The 13,376-nt window shown below is 45.7% G+C and overlaps 1 protein-coding gene across 4 annotated transcripts in view; it reads right to left on the reverse strand.

Moving 5' to 3' along the window:
• The window catches only part of BLNK (B cell linker), an 82,111-nt gene that overhangs the window by 30,367 nt on the left and 38,368 nt on the right, over window positions 1–13,376 (reverse strand). For 2 of the 4 annotated variants that reach the window (XM_019953134.2, XM_019953132.2), the window contains exons 4-7: window positions 12,268–12,308; window positions 7,703–7,765; window positions 7,371–7,527; window positions 4,259–4,422 (exon numbers count right to left, since the gene is read on the reverse strand). In XM_019953134.2, the coding sequence (XP_019808693.2) occupies window positions 4,259–4,422; window positions 7,371–7,527; window positions 7,703–7,765; window positions 12,268–12,308 (425 nt within the window). The remainder of the gene's footprint in view (window positions 1–4,258; window positions 4,423–7,370; window positions 7,528–7,702; window positions 7,766–12,267; window positions 12,309–13,376) is intronic. The other 2 variants (XM_070780583.1, XM_019953133.2) reach the window with 1 other exon arrangement.

Raw genomic sequence — 13,376 nt, forward strand, 5'->3', positions numbered from 1 at the left:
TTGAAAGGATAAATAAAATTGACAAACCATTAGCCAGACTCATCAAGAAACAAAGGGAGAAAAATCAAATCAATAAAATTAGAAGTGAAAAGGGAGAGATCACAACAGACAACACACAAATACAAAGGATCATAAGAGACTACTATCAACAATTATATGCCAATAAAATGGACAACGTGGAAGAAATGGACAAATTCTTAGAAAAGTACAACTTTCCAAAACTGGACCAGGAAGAAATAGAAAATCTTAACAGACCCATCACAAGCATGGAAATTGAAACTGTAATCAGAAATCTTCCAGCAAACAAAAGCCCAGGTCCAGACGGCTTCACAGCTGAATTCTACCAAAAATTTAGAGAAGAGCTAACACCTATCCTACTCAAACTCTTCCAGAAAATTGCAGAGGATGGTAAACTTCCAAACTCATTCTATGAGGCCACCATCACCCTAATATCAAAACCTGACAAAGATGCCACAAAAAAAGAAAACTACAGGCCAATATCACTGATGAACATAGATGCAAAAATCCTTAACAAAATTCTAGCAATCAGAATCCAACAACACATTAAAAAGATCATACACCATGACCAAGTGGGCTTTATCCTAGGGATGCAAGGATTCTTCAATATCCGCAAATCAATCAATGTAATACACCACATTAACAAATTGAAAAGTAAAAACCATATGATTATCTCAATAGATGCAGAGAAAGCCTTCGACAAAATTCAACATCCATTTATGATAAAAACTCTCCAGAAAGCAGGAATAGAAGGAACATACCTCAACATAATAAAAGCTATATATGACAAACCCACAGCAAACATTATCCTCAATGGTGAAAAATTGAAAGCATTTCCTCTAAAGTCAGGAACAAGACAAGGGTACCCACTCTCACCATTACTATTCAACATAGTTCTGGAAGTTTTGGCCACAGCAATCAGAGCAGAAAAAGAAATAAAAGGAATCCAAATTGAAAAAGAAGAAGTAAAACTCTCACTATTTGCAGATGACATGATCCTCTACATAGAAAACCCTAAAGATTCCACCAGAAAATTATTAGAACTAATCAATGAATATAGTAAAGTTGCAGGATATAAAATCAACACACAGAAATCTCTTGTACTCCTATACACTAATAATGAGAAAATAGAAAGAGAAATTAAGGAAACAATTCCATTCACCATTGCAACAAAAAGAATAAAATAATTAGGAATATATCTACCTAAAGAAACTAAAGACCTATATAGAGAAAACTATAAAACACTGGTGAAAGAAATCAAAGAGGACACTAATAGATGGAGAAATATACCATGTTCATGGATCGGAAGAATCAACATAGTGAAAATGAGTATACTACTCAAAGCAATTTATAGATTCAATGCAATCCCTATCAAGCTACCAACGGTATTCTTCACAGAGCTAGAACAAATAATTTCACAGTTTATATAGAAATACAAAAGACCTTGAATAGCCAAAGCAATCTTAAGAAAGAAAAATGAAACTGGAAGAATCAACCTGCCTGACTTCAGGCTCTACTACAAAGCCACAGTCATCAAGACAGTATGGTACTGGCACAAAGACAGAAATATAGATCAATGGAACAAAATAGAAAGCCCAGAGATAAATCCATGCACATATGGACACCTCATCTTTGACAAAGGAGGCAAGAATATACAATGGATTAAAGACAATCTCTTTAACAAGTGGTGCTGGGAAATCTGGTCAACCACTTGTAAAAGAATGAAACTAGAACACTTTCTAACACCATACACAAAAATAAACTCAAAATGGATTAAAGATCTAAACATAAGACCAGAAACTATAAAATCAGATCCTCTATGACCCACCTCCCAGAATATTGGAAATAAAAGCAAAAATAAACAAATGGGACCTAATTAACCTTAAAAGCTTCTGCACATCAAAGGAAACTATTAGCAAGGTGAAAAAGGTAGCCTTCAGAATGGGAGAAAATAATAGCAAATGAAGCAACTGACAAACAACTAATCTCAAAAATATACAAGCAACTCCTACAGCTCAATTCCAGAAAAATAAATGACCCAATCAAAAAGTGGGCCAAAGAACTAAATAGACATTTCTCCAAAGAAGACATTCAGATGGCTAACAAACACATGAAAAGATGCTCAACATCACTCATTATCAGAGAAATGCAAATCAAAACCACAATGAGGTACCATTTCACACCAGTCAGAATGGCTGCTATCCAAAAGTCTACAAGCAATAAATGCTGGAGAGGGTGTGGAGAAAAGGGAAAACTCTTACACTGTTGGTGGGAATGCAAACTAGTACAGCCAGTATGGAGAACAGTGTGGAGATTCCTTAAAAAACTGGAACTAGATCTGCCTTATGATCCAGCAATCCCACTGCTGGGCATACACACTGAGGAAACCAGAATTGAAAGAGACACGTGTACCCCAATGTTCATCACAGCACTGTTTATAATAGCCAGGACATGGAAGCAACCTAGATGTCCATCAGCAGATGAATGAATAAGAAAGCTGTGGTACATATACACAATGGAGTATTACTCAGCCATTAAAAAGAGTACATTTGAATCAGTTCTAATGAGGTGGATGAAACTGGAGCCTATTATACAGAGTGAAGTAAGCCAGAAAGAAAAACACCAATACAGTATACTAACACATATATATGGAATTTAGAAAGATGGTAACAATAACCCTGTGTACAAGACAGCAAAAGAGACACTGATATATAGAACAGTCTTTTGGACTCTGTGGGAGAGGGAGAGGGTGGGATGATTTGGGAGAATGGCATTGAAACATGTATAATATCATATATGAAACGAGTCGCCAGTCCAGGTGTGATGCACAATACTGGATGCTTGGGGCTGGTGCACTGGGATGACCCAAAGGGATGGTACGGGGAGGGAGGTGGAAGGGGGGTTCAGGATGGGGAACACATGTATACCTGTGGTGGATTCATTTTGACTTAGGGCAAAACTAATACAATATTGTAAATTTAAAAAATAAATTTTAATTTAATTAAAAAAATAAAATAAAAAGTCTCTCTTTTATGTCTCCTGTTGGGCTACAAATTATACTAAGGTGGAAAAGGTCATTTCACAGCATGTTTGTAAGCTATAGGTTTTATCACCTATAGGCATTTAGAAACATTTGCTTCTTCAAGAAGCTGCAGCACCATTATGTCTGGTGATGGTTAAGAGTTGCCTTTAATGTTGTTTTCTTTCTTGGCCTGTTGCACTTGTGTACTCTGTCGCTCAGTCATGTACGACTCTTTGCGACCTCATGGACTGTAGCCCACTAGGCTCCTCTGTCCACGGGATTTCCCAGGCAAGAATATGGGAGCGGGTTGCCATTTCCTACTCCAGGGGATCTTCCTGACCCAGAGATCAAACCCACATCTCCTGCATTGGCAGGCGAATTCTTTACCACTGAGCCGCCTGGGAAGTCCATTGCACTTGTATAACTGTTCTAAAGGCTAAGTTTGAGGGCTTGTCTTTGACTTTTTTAAAATGCAGTACTTCTGGGAGCCATAACATATTAGGCTTTATCAGTCATTCTTACAACAGTCTGGATAAGTTTACCCATTCATTTTTTAAAAATTTCATAGGGAATAAGACATGAAAATTTAGGTGCTGGCAGAAGGGAGATTGATAAGATAAACCTAGAGTTGGGTCCCAGATAGTTGGCAAAGGAGGTTCCTGGATACCTGGGGCTGGGGAGAGAGAGTGAGAAGCAAGAGATGCCGAAGGAAGTGCGGGATCAGTTCTTCCACAGGTTGTGCAGGGTCTCCATACAGACAGGGGGTCTCCAGTATACATCCCGTTGCACCCCTTCGCAGCTTAGAGGATCAGAGAGAAAAGAAAGTGGGGGAAAGAAAATGAGGCAGGACAGGGAGAGAAGCATAGGAGGATAAAGATGGGGAAGTATCTTATGGAGGAATGAGAGATTTGCAGGAAACTGAGGGATAAGAAAGAGGAAATAGTGAGAGGGGCACAAATCCAGGTTGGATATTACATCATATACCTGATTAGTAACTGAAAGTGCTTAAATAAGGCCATATATGACATTTTAAGAGAAAACATCCTTCCAGCAGGACAATGGAGAGTTTCGGGGCAGGTGGTTAGTGCCGGTCAGAGACCCAGGCCTGGAGGAAGGAAGACATGCCTGAGGCTACATTGTCCTGCCCCTCCCCCCATCTGGTCCCTGCATCCTGCCTTCCCCTTGGTCTGGGCAGCCTTCCGGACAGATTTACTTTACCTCGTCCTCAAGGAGCTCTTTGGGTTTGGGCGGGACTTGAGGTTTATGCAATGAAGTGTTGGCCGGCAGAGAGGTGGCCAGTCTCGCCTTTGCAGAAGGCCAGTTGGGTTTACTGGGAAGAGTCTTGCTGAAGGGTGGAGACTGCCTCTGGCTTGATCGGTTGTCTTGAGAGGAACAACAAGAACAACAAAACATAAGATGAAAGGGTTCTGGATCATTTCCTGGGCAGAAGCCACCGAGTTCTAGAAAGTATAAAACTACCAGCATCCATGTAGCCAACATGCTATTGACTGGGGCATTCCTTTAAAAAGTATGACAGGCAAAAATGTCAACAACCCATTGACCTACATTATAAAAACCAGAAGAGGATCCTCCCAGGGAGCCATGAGAGCCACAGACCCAGGAGAGCTGACAGTCCAAGCATGTGGCTAAATAGAGTAGATGGTGACCTTGGCAGTATCGGGGGCTAAGGGGAGCAGTAATCCTCAATGGATTCACTTTGCTCCCTAAAGCCTTAAGGGCGATGATTCTCAATCCTGCTTACACATAGGAACCACCTGTGAAAGTGAAAGTGTTAATTACTCAGTCATGTCTGACCCTTTGTGACCCCATGGACTGTAGCCCGCCAGGCTCCTCCATCCATAGGATTTTTCCAGACAAGAATACGGGAGTGGGTTACCATTTCCTTCTCCAGGGGATCTTCCTGACCCAGGAATCCAACCTGGGTCTCCCACATTGCAGGCACACTCTTTACCATATGAGCTACAAGGGAAGCCCCTAGGAACCACCTAGGAGCTTTAAAAAAAAAATGCCAAGGCCCCACCCCAAACATGCAGTTTAAAACTTCTGGGGAGGGACCTTTCATTATAGGTTTTAAAAGTTCCCCAGGTTATTCTAAGGTATATGCAGGGTTGCAACTACTCATCTGGCAAAACTACACACTCCTCCCCTCAGTGGTGTCCTTGAATGGGGGAGAAGTTGTGAATCCCCTGGTCCAGGGCCATCCTCAGCAACTGTTGTGAAGGAGTCCAGTCTCTGAAGTCGAGGGCCCTGGGTTCAGTCCCCTGCTCTCCACCCACCAGCTGCGCTCCTTTGGGCCTCTTCTTCATTATGTAACCTCTCTGGGACTCACATTCCTCATTTTAAAAATGAAGATGGTTAACTATCCACTTCAGAGAGTTATTGTATGGATTAGGAAGAAAACAGCAAAGGCAGGAGGAACATCGTGTCTGACAAAGACAACGCCTAATAAACAGAACTAACCTTACCTGCGTCATGTGATGGACGGCTTAGGCAACAGGGGTCTACCCAGTTGATCTGGGAGCACAGATTCTGACTGATCCATTGAGGAAAATCTTAGCATGGGAATAACCTGGTGGGCTCCCCATCCTGGAACAGCAGGGGTGCCTACACTGGCTCCCTGCTTCCTCTGGCCCTGGCTCAAGGCAGCAGTCCCTGCCTCTGCCTGTCCTGCTCTGCTCTTGTCCTGGGGCCTGTTCCAGCTCTCAGCCCACGCTTCTGCATCGCTGAAGTTGTGTGGTTAACTTCACACTGGTGCCTCCCGGGAGCCTCTTTCTGGTGGTGTAGCTGTGTTAAGGCACCAAGGCATCTACTCTGCTGTGCCTGTGACAGTTTTTATAGCTTTATTGGCAGCTCCTGGTGTTTACTGAGATTTCTTAACATAAGATTTAAGCCCAGCAGAAGTAGCAAAGCACAGAAAACAGGCTCTGAAGAGTATGACCTGGAATGAGCTGCTTGTGTGTGCGCATGCTCAGTCATGTCCAACTCTTTACAACCCCACGGACTGACTGTAGCCTGCCAGGCTCCTCTGTCCGTGAGATTCTCCAGGCAAGAACACCGGAGTGGGTTGCCATTTCCTCCTCCAGGGGATCGTCCTGACCCAGGGATCGAACTTATCTCTTGTGTCTTGTGCATTGGCAGGCAGATTCTTTACCACTAATGCCACCTGGGAAGCCCGTATGAGCTGCTTAATCTACCCCTCTCCCCACTCCCAGCTAGAATGGTCGTCTCCTGGTCTGTAAAACGGGCCTGATGCAGCTCCTTCCTTTCTGAGGTTGTTGCGATGAGTAAAGGAGGTCACAAATTGGGTGGTGGAGGGTGGAGCAGAGTGATCAAGAGCTAGGACTTTGGAGGCTGAGTTGCCCAGCTTGCATGCCAGTTCTGCCACTTATAAAACCTTGGCCCAGTGAATTCCCTCTTCCTAGCATCTCTTTTTTCCTTTGTGATCGTCAAGAAGGTGAAAGTAAAGCGCTAAGTTGTAAGCTGTAAAAAGTCTGGGAGTGCATCTGTCTTGCTAGCTGCTGAGCATAGCTCTGGCACATAGCAGGTGCTCAGTAAGTGAATCGTTGCACAAAGCAAGGGACAGTACCTGGCACCCACAAGGAGGCGGTTAACTACAAGGACCCCTTTACTCCCAGGGGTGCCAGGGTGATCACCACAGACACAAGCCCTTCCTCGCCTTTGTTGAACTTTAGTCACTTGTTAGAATGGAACACAGACTTCTTGGAGGGGCATTAACAGCTACACTCAGGCCTGGAGACCACACCTAAGACTTGTCCATTTAATTCAAGAGCCTCATTCTCGGCCTAGAGCTCTTTACCACTCCCCCCGCCCCACAGTTTAGAGTCTAGACTCAGAGTGTCTGTGCAGCTTGCTGATGTGGGGGCGGGGTGAGAGAGGAAGGAGGGGCCTCAGCAAACACTGAGATCCTCGCAGCTCTCCTTGTTCTGTACAGTCATCTCAAGAGAAATGTCAGAACCTTGAGTGTAGGAAGCTGGAGAAGAAGCAGCGACTAACCTCAGGATTGATTTCTCTGGGGACTACAGGAAATGAGGTGGGGTGGGGTTGGGAGCCACATCGGGGTGTGGTTGCTTTATCTTTTGCCTGTTTTCAACATTCCCAATTTGCAAAGGTTACTCCCTCCTTCCCCAAAGGGCAAGCTTTCCAGCAGGGGGCTCCAGTACCTGTGAGTGACCAGATGACCCACTTGGAGGTGGTGAGAGTCAGAGCTACCCCACCACCCTGCAACTTTGGCCCGCCCCGCTCCCTGCTGCCCTGAAGGCCGAGCGCCCAAGGTCCGGCAGGGACTCACCTACATACTCGCCCCTGGTGAAGGGCAGGGCCGGGTGAACTGTCCGTGTCTCCTGCTCCGCAGGTGGCGGCTCATAGCTGTCGTCCCCGGCCTCCTCAGCTGGCAGCACGTACATCTCTGAGTCCGAGTGCTCATCTGGGTTTTCATAATCGCTGTCCTGCAAGTGCAGACACCATGCTCAGGGCCGCATACACTCTTAGGGGGCCAGAGCTGCTCCCTCAGCAGAGGGGCGAGAAAGCAAGGCTGGGAGGGGTTGGCTAAGCAGGGTTAGGCAGCTGTTAGTGGCAATGCTGGGGTTGAAGCCAGGCCTTTTTGTTTCCAAAATGTATCACCTGGACTGTATCCTGGGGAAACGTGTGGGCATCTAACCCCGAGGGTGGGTGAACTCTGTGTGTCTGCAAAGAACAGCCAGAGGTAAAATATATCTCGAGAAGACAGAAAAAGGACCCAATAAAATAAAATAGCCAAATAGGTTTTATTAACCATAATGTTGATGGTTGAGGAAAATGTAAGTTTATTAAGAGAGGGTAAGAGGAAGCTCAGGAACACAGACACCTTTGAGGAGATGAGGTTTGTTTGTTTTAAACAGAGCTGGAAAGCTTCAGGGATGAGGACTTCAAACTGACTTAGTCCATTCTCTTTCTTTCTTTCTTTTTTGAAATCTTGAGGCACTTATGCCAACTAAGACTTTTATTATTATTATTTAAGTTTATTTTTTTGGCCACATCACATGGCGTGTAGGATCTTAGTTCCCGGACCCAGGATTGAACCTATGCCTCCTGCAGGGCAAGCTCAGAGTCTTAACCACTTGGACCACCAGAGAAGTCCCTCTTTTTTTTTTTTTTTAAATATGCATTTTATTTAAGTCCCTCTTGAAAATACATTGACCCAGTCCCAAGTTCACACAGTTCGCAAGGAGGAAGGTCTTCCCAGCAGCTCAGTTCCTCTCCCCTCGTGCAGACAGACCTACTAGCTTCTTGTGCATTTCGTGCGATTTTTTTTTTTCTGTATGCAGTGCTACTGCTAAGTCACTTCAGTCGTGTCCGGCTCTGTGCAAACCCATAGACGGCAGCCCACCAAGCTCCCCCGTCCCTGGGATTCTCCAGGCAAGAACACTGGAGGGGGTTGCCATTTCCTTCTCCAGTGCATGAAAGTGAAAAGTGAAAGTGAAGTCGCTCAGTCATATCCAACACTTAGCGACCCCATGGACTGCAGCCTACCAGGCTCCTCCGTCCATGGGATTCTCCAAGCAGGAGTACTGGAGTGGGGTATACTCGTGTGCAGGAACTCTTTGATTCAGGACTTAAGAGGTCCTCTGACCTGTGTGCCCACTGCTCCCACACACCGCCTGACACAATGCTTCATCCAAACATGTTTTTCCACTGAATCCATGATGCACCTGCCTTTTGGCCTGACAATTGTGTAACATTAAAGTGGATGTTGGGTTTCCTTCAGAGCTGAATCCTCAGGGCCCGTGACGGGGCCAGCCCATGATAGGCACAATGAGTGAGCACTGCGCTTTCCTCCTCAGCTGGAAGGGAGATGGAGGACAGAGGGAGGGTGAAGGGTGGGAGAAGGAAGGAGAAAGGAGGCTGAAGAGAGAGCGTTTCCTGAGGTGGCTGGAGGTGCCTGGGAGAGAGACGAAAAGGAGAGAGCCCAGAGGAGGGTGCTTGTTCTTAACCCTGGCGTGGGGGAGACAGGAAGGGACACATGAAAAAATCACTGTAGGGAGATTTCCCAAAACCCTAGGTCAGAAACAGCAGATGGGAATATGAAAATAGGCTGAATAAAATAATAATAATAGTGATTATTATTATAACCAACATTTCTATGCACTGCATACCTCACTGACCCCTCACCACAATCATAAGAGATAGTTTTTTTTTTTTAATCCCATTTTACAGTTGAGGAAACTGAGGCACAGAGGAGTTGAGTAATTTTGAATCTGCAATCTGTGATCTGGAGAAATCAGTGATGATTCCCAGGAAGGGGGCCTGGGAGACAGAGTAAGAGTGAAAGGGTGGGCTGGAGGGGAGGCTTAAGAGGGCAAGACCCTGGCTTTCCAAGCCAGGGACCCTCTTTCCAGGCCAAGGACCTGATCGCTGCTGTTGTGGCATTCCAGGGTGACGTCAGGATGAACACTGAGAGGCAGTTGCTTTAATAGACATTCAGAAAGTGAAAGAACCAGTGGGCAGCCAGACACACGTGCCTGAGCTGGGGATGGCGTGGGCATCCCACTTTGTTTCGTTTTTTTCACGTAGCAGAGATGGGCTTCATGGACTTAATTACCTGGAGGCTGAGGATTGGTGTGCATCCTGGGGAGGGTTCTGGAGTCCTTGCCGCCCCTCCAGCAGAGCAGCCTCATTGAGAGGAGGTGGGCAGAGGTGGCATAGAGGGTATAGGAAGAGAGACCTCACGTCAGCTGTTCCTAGCAGCCGTCCTCCGACACTGGGCTGCCCACCAGATTGTGCCCCCCATGAAGACTGGACTGAGATGTAAATCTAGGACCCAGCACAGGACTGCTACAGGGTAGGTGCCCACCCAACGTAGCTGGAATGGATGAGTGCATTGATGCTGCCTGGGCTCTGAGGGGACTGAGGAGGAGGGAATGGCTGCTCAGAAGTCCTGAGCTGGCCCTTCATTTGGAAAGTCTCTTCTGTGGGAGATGTACCACGAGCCTCTCCTATTTAAGCACCATCGAATGCATTGAATGCCTTCTCATCAAGATAATTACAAGCGAATCTGTTCAAACTTCTGAGAGTTTTAAAGAATCCTCCTCCCCCAAGTTATTCTAAATTATGACATAATTCATTTGTTAATTCATTAATTCATTCAGTACTTGAGGAAGTGCAACACTTTGGACAGTCTGATGGGAACTCTGAAGGAGGGACTGCATTATCAGACAAAAATCTTGTCAAATTGACCATTCCTTCATTCATTTAATCAGAATTTATTTACCTACTCTGAACCAGCTTGACTTTGAGCATAGTCCCCAGCCTCACAGAGCTTATATGTTAGCAGGAGAGACCAACAATAAACAAGTAGTGAATAATAAATAAATAATCAAGTGGATGAAATATCTATCCCTGGTGACAGCACTGAAGGGGGGTTCAGAGAAAGGTGGACAGGTCTGCATGGGTCGAATGTCATCAGATCTGGAGGCTTTATCAACAAGTCTGGATTTCATTCGGTGTACAAAGGGAATCCAATGAGGATTGTGAATGATTGTGAGTGAATGTTCAGTGAATCCGTGTTACAGCTGATGGGCTTCCCTGGTGACTCAGTAGGTGAAAAAAATCCACCGGCAAGGCAGGAGACCTGGGTTCGATACCTGGGTCTGGAAGATCCCCCTGAGAAAGAGATGGCAACCCACTCCAGTAATCTTGCCTGGGAAATCCCATGGACAGAGGAGCCTGCTGGGCTACAGTCCATGGGGTCGCACAGAGCCGGACGCAAGATAGAGACTGAACCACCGCCATAGCTGGTACTTCCGTTTTGGTTGTTTGACTTGGGGACATAAGTCATTCCCTCCTCTTCAGGCTGATTTTATTTTATGTTTTCTGCGTCCCCAGAGTGTGTTCTTTTCATCCAGCGAACGAGTTCAGTTTTCTTGGCTGCCTGGTGAATTGGTCCAGCTTCTTGAACTTTGCTTCAGATGTGACTTGGTGGTGTTGCCAGCAGGGGGCGCAGCTGCAGCGCTTCTGAGGGATCAGTGCCTCCCTCAGAAGTTCCTCCTACTGGGTGACCCAGAGAGAAGCCACCTCCTTCCTTCTTTGTAAAAATCTTTTCTCTGCAGTTGAAAAGGGAGGAACTCCGGTCTCCTAATACTCTGAATAAAATCCAGGTGGGTGTAAACAGTGTGAAGCTGGGCTCAGGCTGAGTTCTGGGCACTGGACAGGAGTCCTGGGTTTTCATTCTACCGGGCCGCTGAGAAATTGAGACTGTCAGAGTCATTTTCATGTTCTTGGCCTCAGTTTCCACAGGGGATATGTGGTTGTATGGAGGCCCTCTGGGATCCCTTCCAGACATGAAGCTCACAGACTAGAGAAGACTAACTTTCTGCGGGAATATGATATATGAGGAATTGTCATTGTGCCCAGGAGTTTTTAAGATGTCTTGTCTCTTGAAGACTCAGCCCCAAAGAGCTCTGTGGGCTGCAGAGCCGTCTTGAAGGGGTTCACAGTTAATTCAGACACACCACTCCAATGTCGTCAAGGTCAGGGAGGGCCCTCTCAACCTGAAGCCCTCCGAGTCTGTTCACATCCTCTTGGTCATAGCAAGCCTCTTGGGTTTGAAAAACCTGGTTCTGAGATCTGGGTTTGAGACTTTTGGAACCGCAAGTACTTACCCTCTCCATGCCTTGGTTTCTTCACCTATAAAATGGGCAAGACTGATGTCCAAACTGTTTAACCACTAATACGGCTCAGGTACCGACCATGACCTTGAGGAGGGTCCCAGAGGCTCCCTGATGTGCCAGGCATTCATGCTTCAGTTGTTGGTTTGATTAGGGCTCCTGGCAGGGACCAAGCAGTGATGGGGCACTGGGGAATTCAGGGCAAAAGCATTTGCCAACTGATTGGGAAATATTCAAACACTTAAACATCTTTTTTTGGTTCTGCATACCAGTAGAAAATGGGGATAAGAATGCCGACTCATAGGGCTGTGGTGAGGATTACATGAAGTGGTAGGTGTAAAGCTCCTAGCCCGGCACAATGTGGTATTGGCCCAAGTCAGCCTAGTGCTGTCTCGCCTATTAGTGGCCCTTCCAGCCCAGCTATCTCCCCTCTGTGATGGGCAGCTGAACACCAGCATTTCATTCAGAAACAAGTCCTTATAAAGACCTCCCAGGGGCCATGGTGAAAATGGTACCCTTCTCGTCCCAGGAACAAATACTCACGAAGTCATCCGACCACTGCTCCTCTTCGTCAGCTGGGCTCTCTGAAATGGCATGTTGGAAGCAAAATGAACAATATAAATTTTTGCCGGCCAGCTCCACCCTGTCCACAAGCACCCTGCACCTGCCTGCCCTGCCCCTGGGTCACATGCTCCCATCTGCTAGGCCTGAGACAGTTATTACAGTCATCTCACACTCATTCCTTTTGAATCCTTTTCTAAAAAACCGTCAATTTTTGAAGTATTAGTAAAAGTCCCACTAGGGCAGAGAAACGGTAACTCTGACCCTTAACGGTCTTTGTCAAGAGACATTTTTGGACCTTAGAATAGCAATCCATACTGTCCTGCTTCCTCACATTTTTTTTTAATCAATATGTGGATGGTGTAGTAGGAAGAGCCCTGGACAGGGAGTCAGAGAGACCTAAATTCTCATCCGGGCTCTAACTTCTCTGGACCTCCTCAATTTTTAGATCTATGATATAAAATTCAAGATCTCTAAAAGGGGATCACTTCCAAGATTCTCTCTGGCTCTAACACTGACTTTTTTATTAAAAAAAATTTTTCCCCGATGTGTTACTACATGCTGGGCAATATTATCAGAGCTTTGTATTCACTTCACTTTCTCAAAAACCTTATGAGGAAACTGAGGCCTAGAGAAGATAAATCATTTGCCCAAGATCATGTAGTAAATGGTAAAGTCAGGAGTTGAGCCCTGCAGGTTGACTGACTTCCAAGTGCATGCTCTGAACCTCAGCGCCATACTGCTCTTGCTGTCCTTGGGCTTCAGGCTGCAGCCACTGTCTTAGGCTCTACAGCAGGTGTAAAAATGGATGTGACAGGTCTTGTGTAGCTTATGATCTTGAAGAATGAAATAGGCCTGGATTATGACAGCCAAGGAGACTATTTGACCCCTTTTCTTCCAAAACACATTTGGAGTTTGAGAAGCTTAGCATCAATCCCATCACATAAACTGACCTTAGAGGCTAAATAAAATTCTCTCACTCTGACCCAAGTTCAGATGGTAGAGTGGCTTCAATGAGTGCACCATAGAGGATCACATCTTCCCTCCTACCCCACTGAGCAGCTGTGGCTAGAGGACTTGGTGGATGGTCC

This window comes from Bos indicus, chromosome 26 (assembly GCF_029378745.1).
Source record: "Bos indicus isolate NIAB-ARS_2022 breed Sahiwal x Tharparkar chromosome 26, NIAB-ARS_B.indTharparkar_mat_pri_1.0, whole genome shotgun sequence".
NCBI classification, from domain to species: domain Eukaryota; kingdom Metazoa; phylum Chordata; class Mammalia; order Artiodactyla; family Bovidae; genus Bos; species Bos indicus.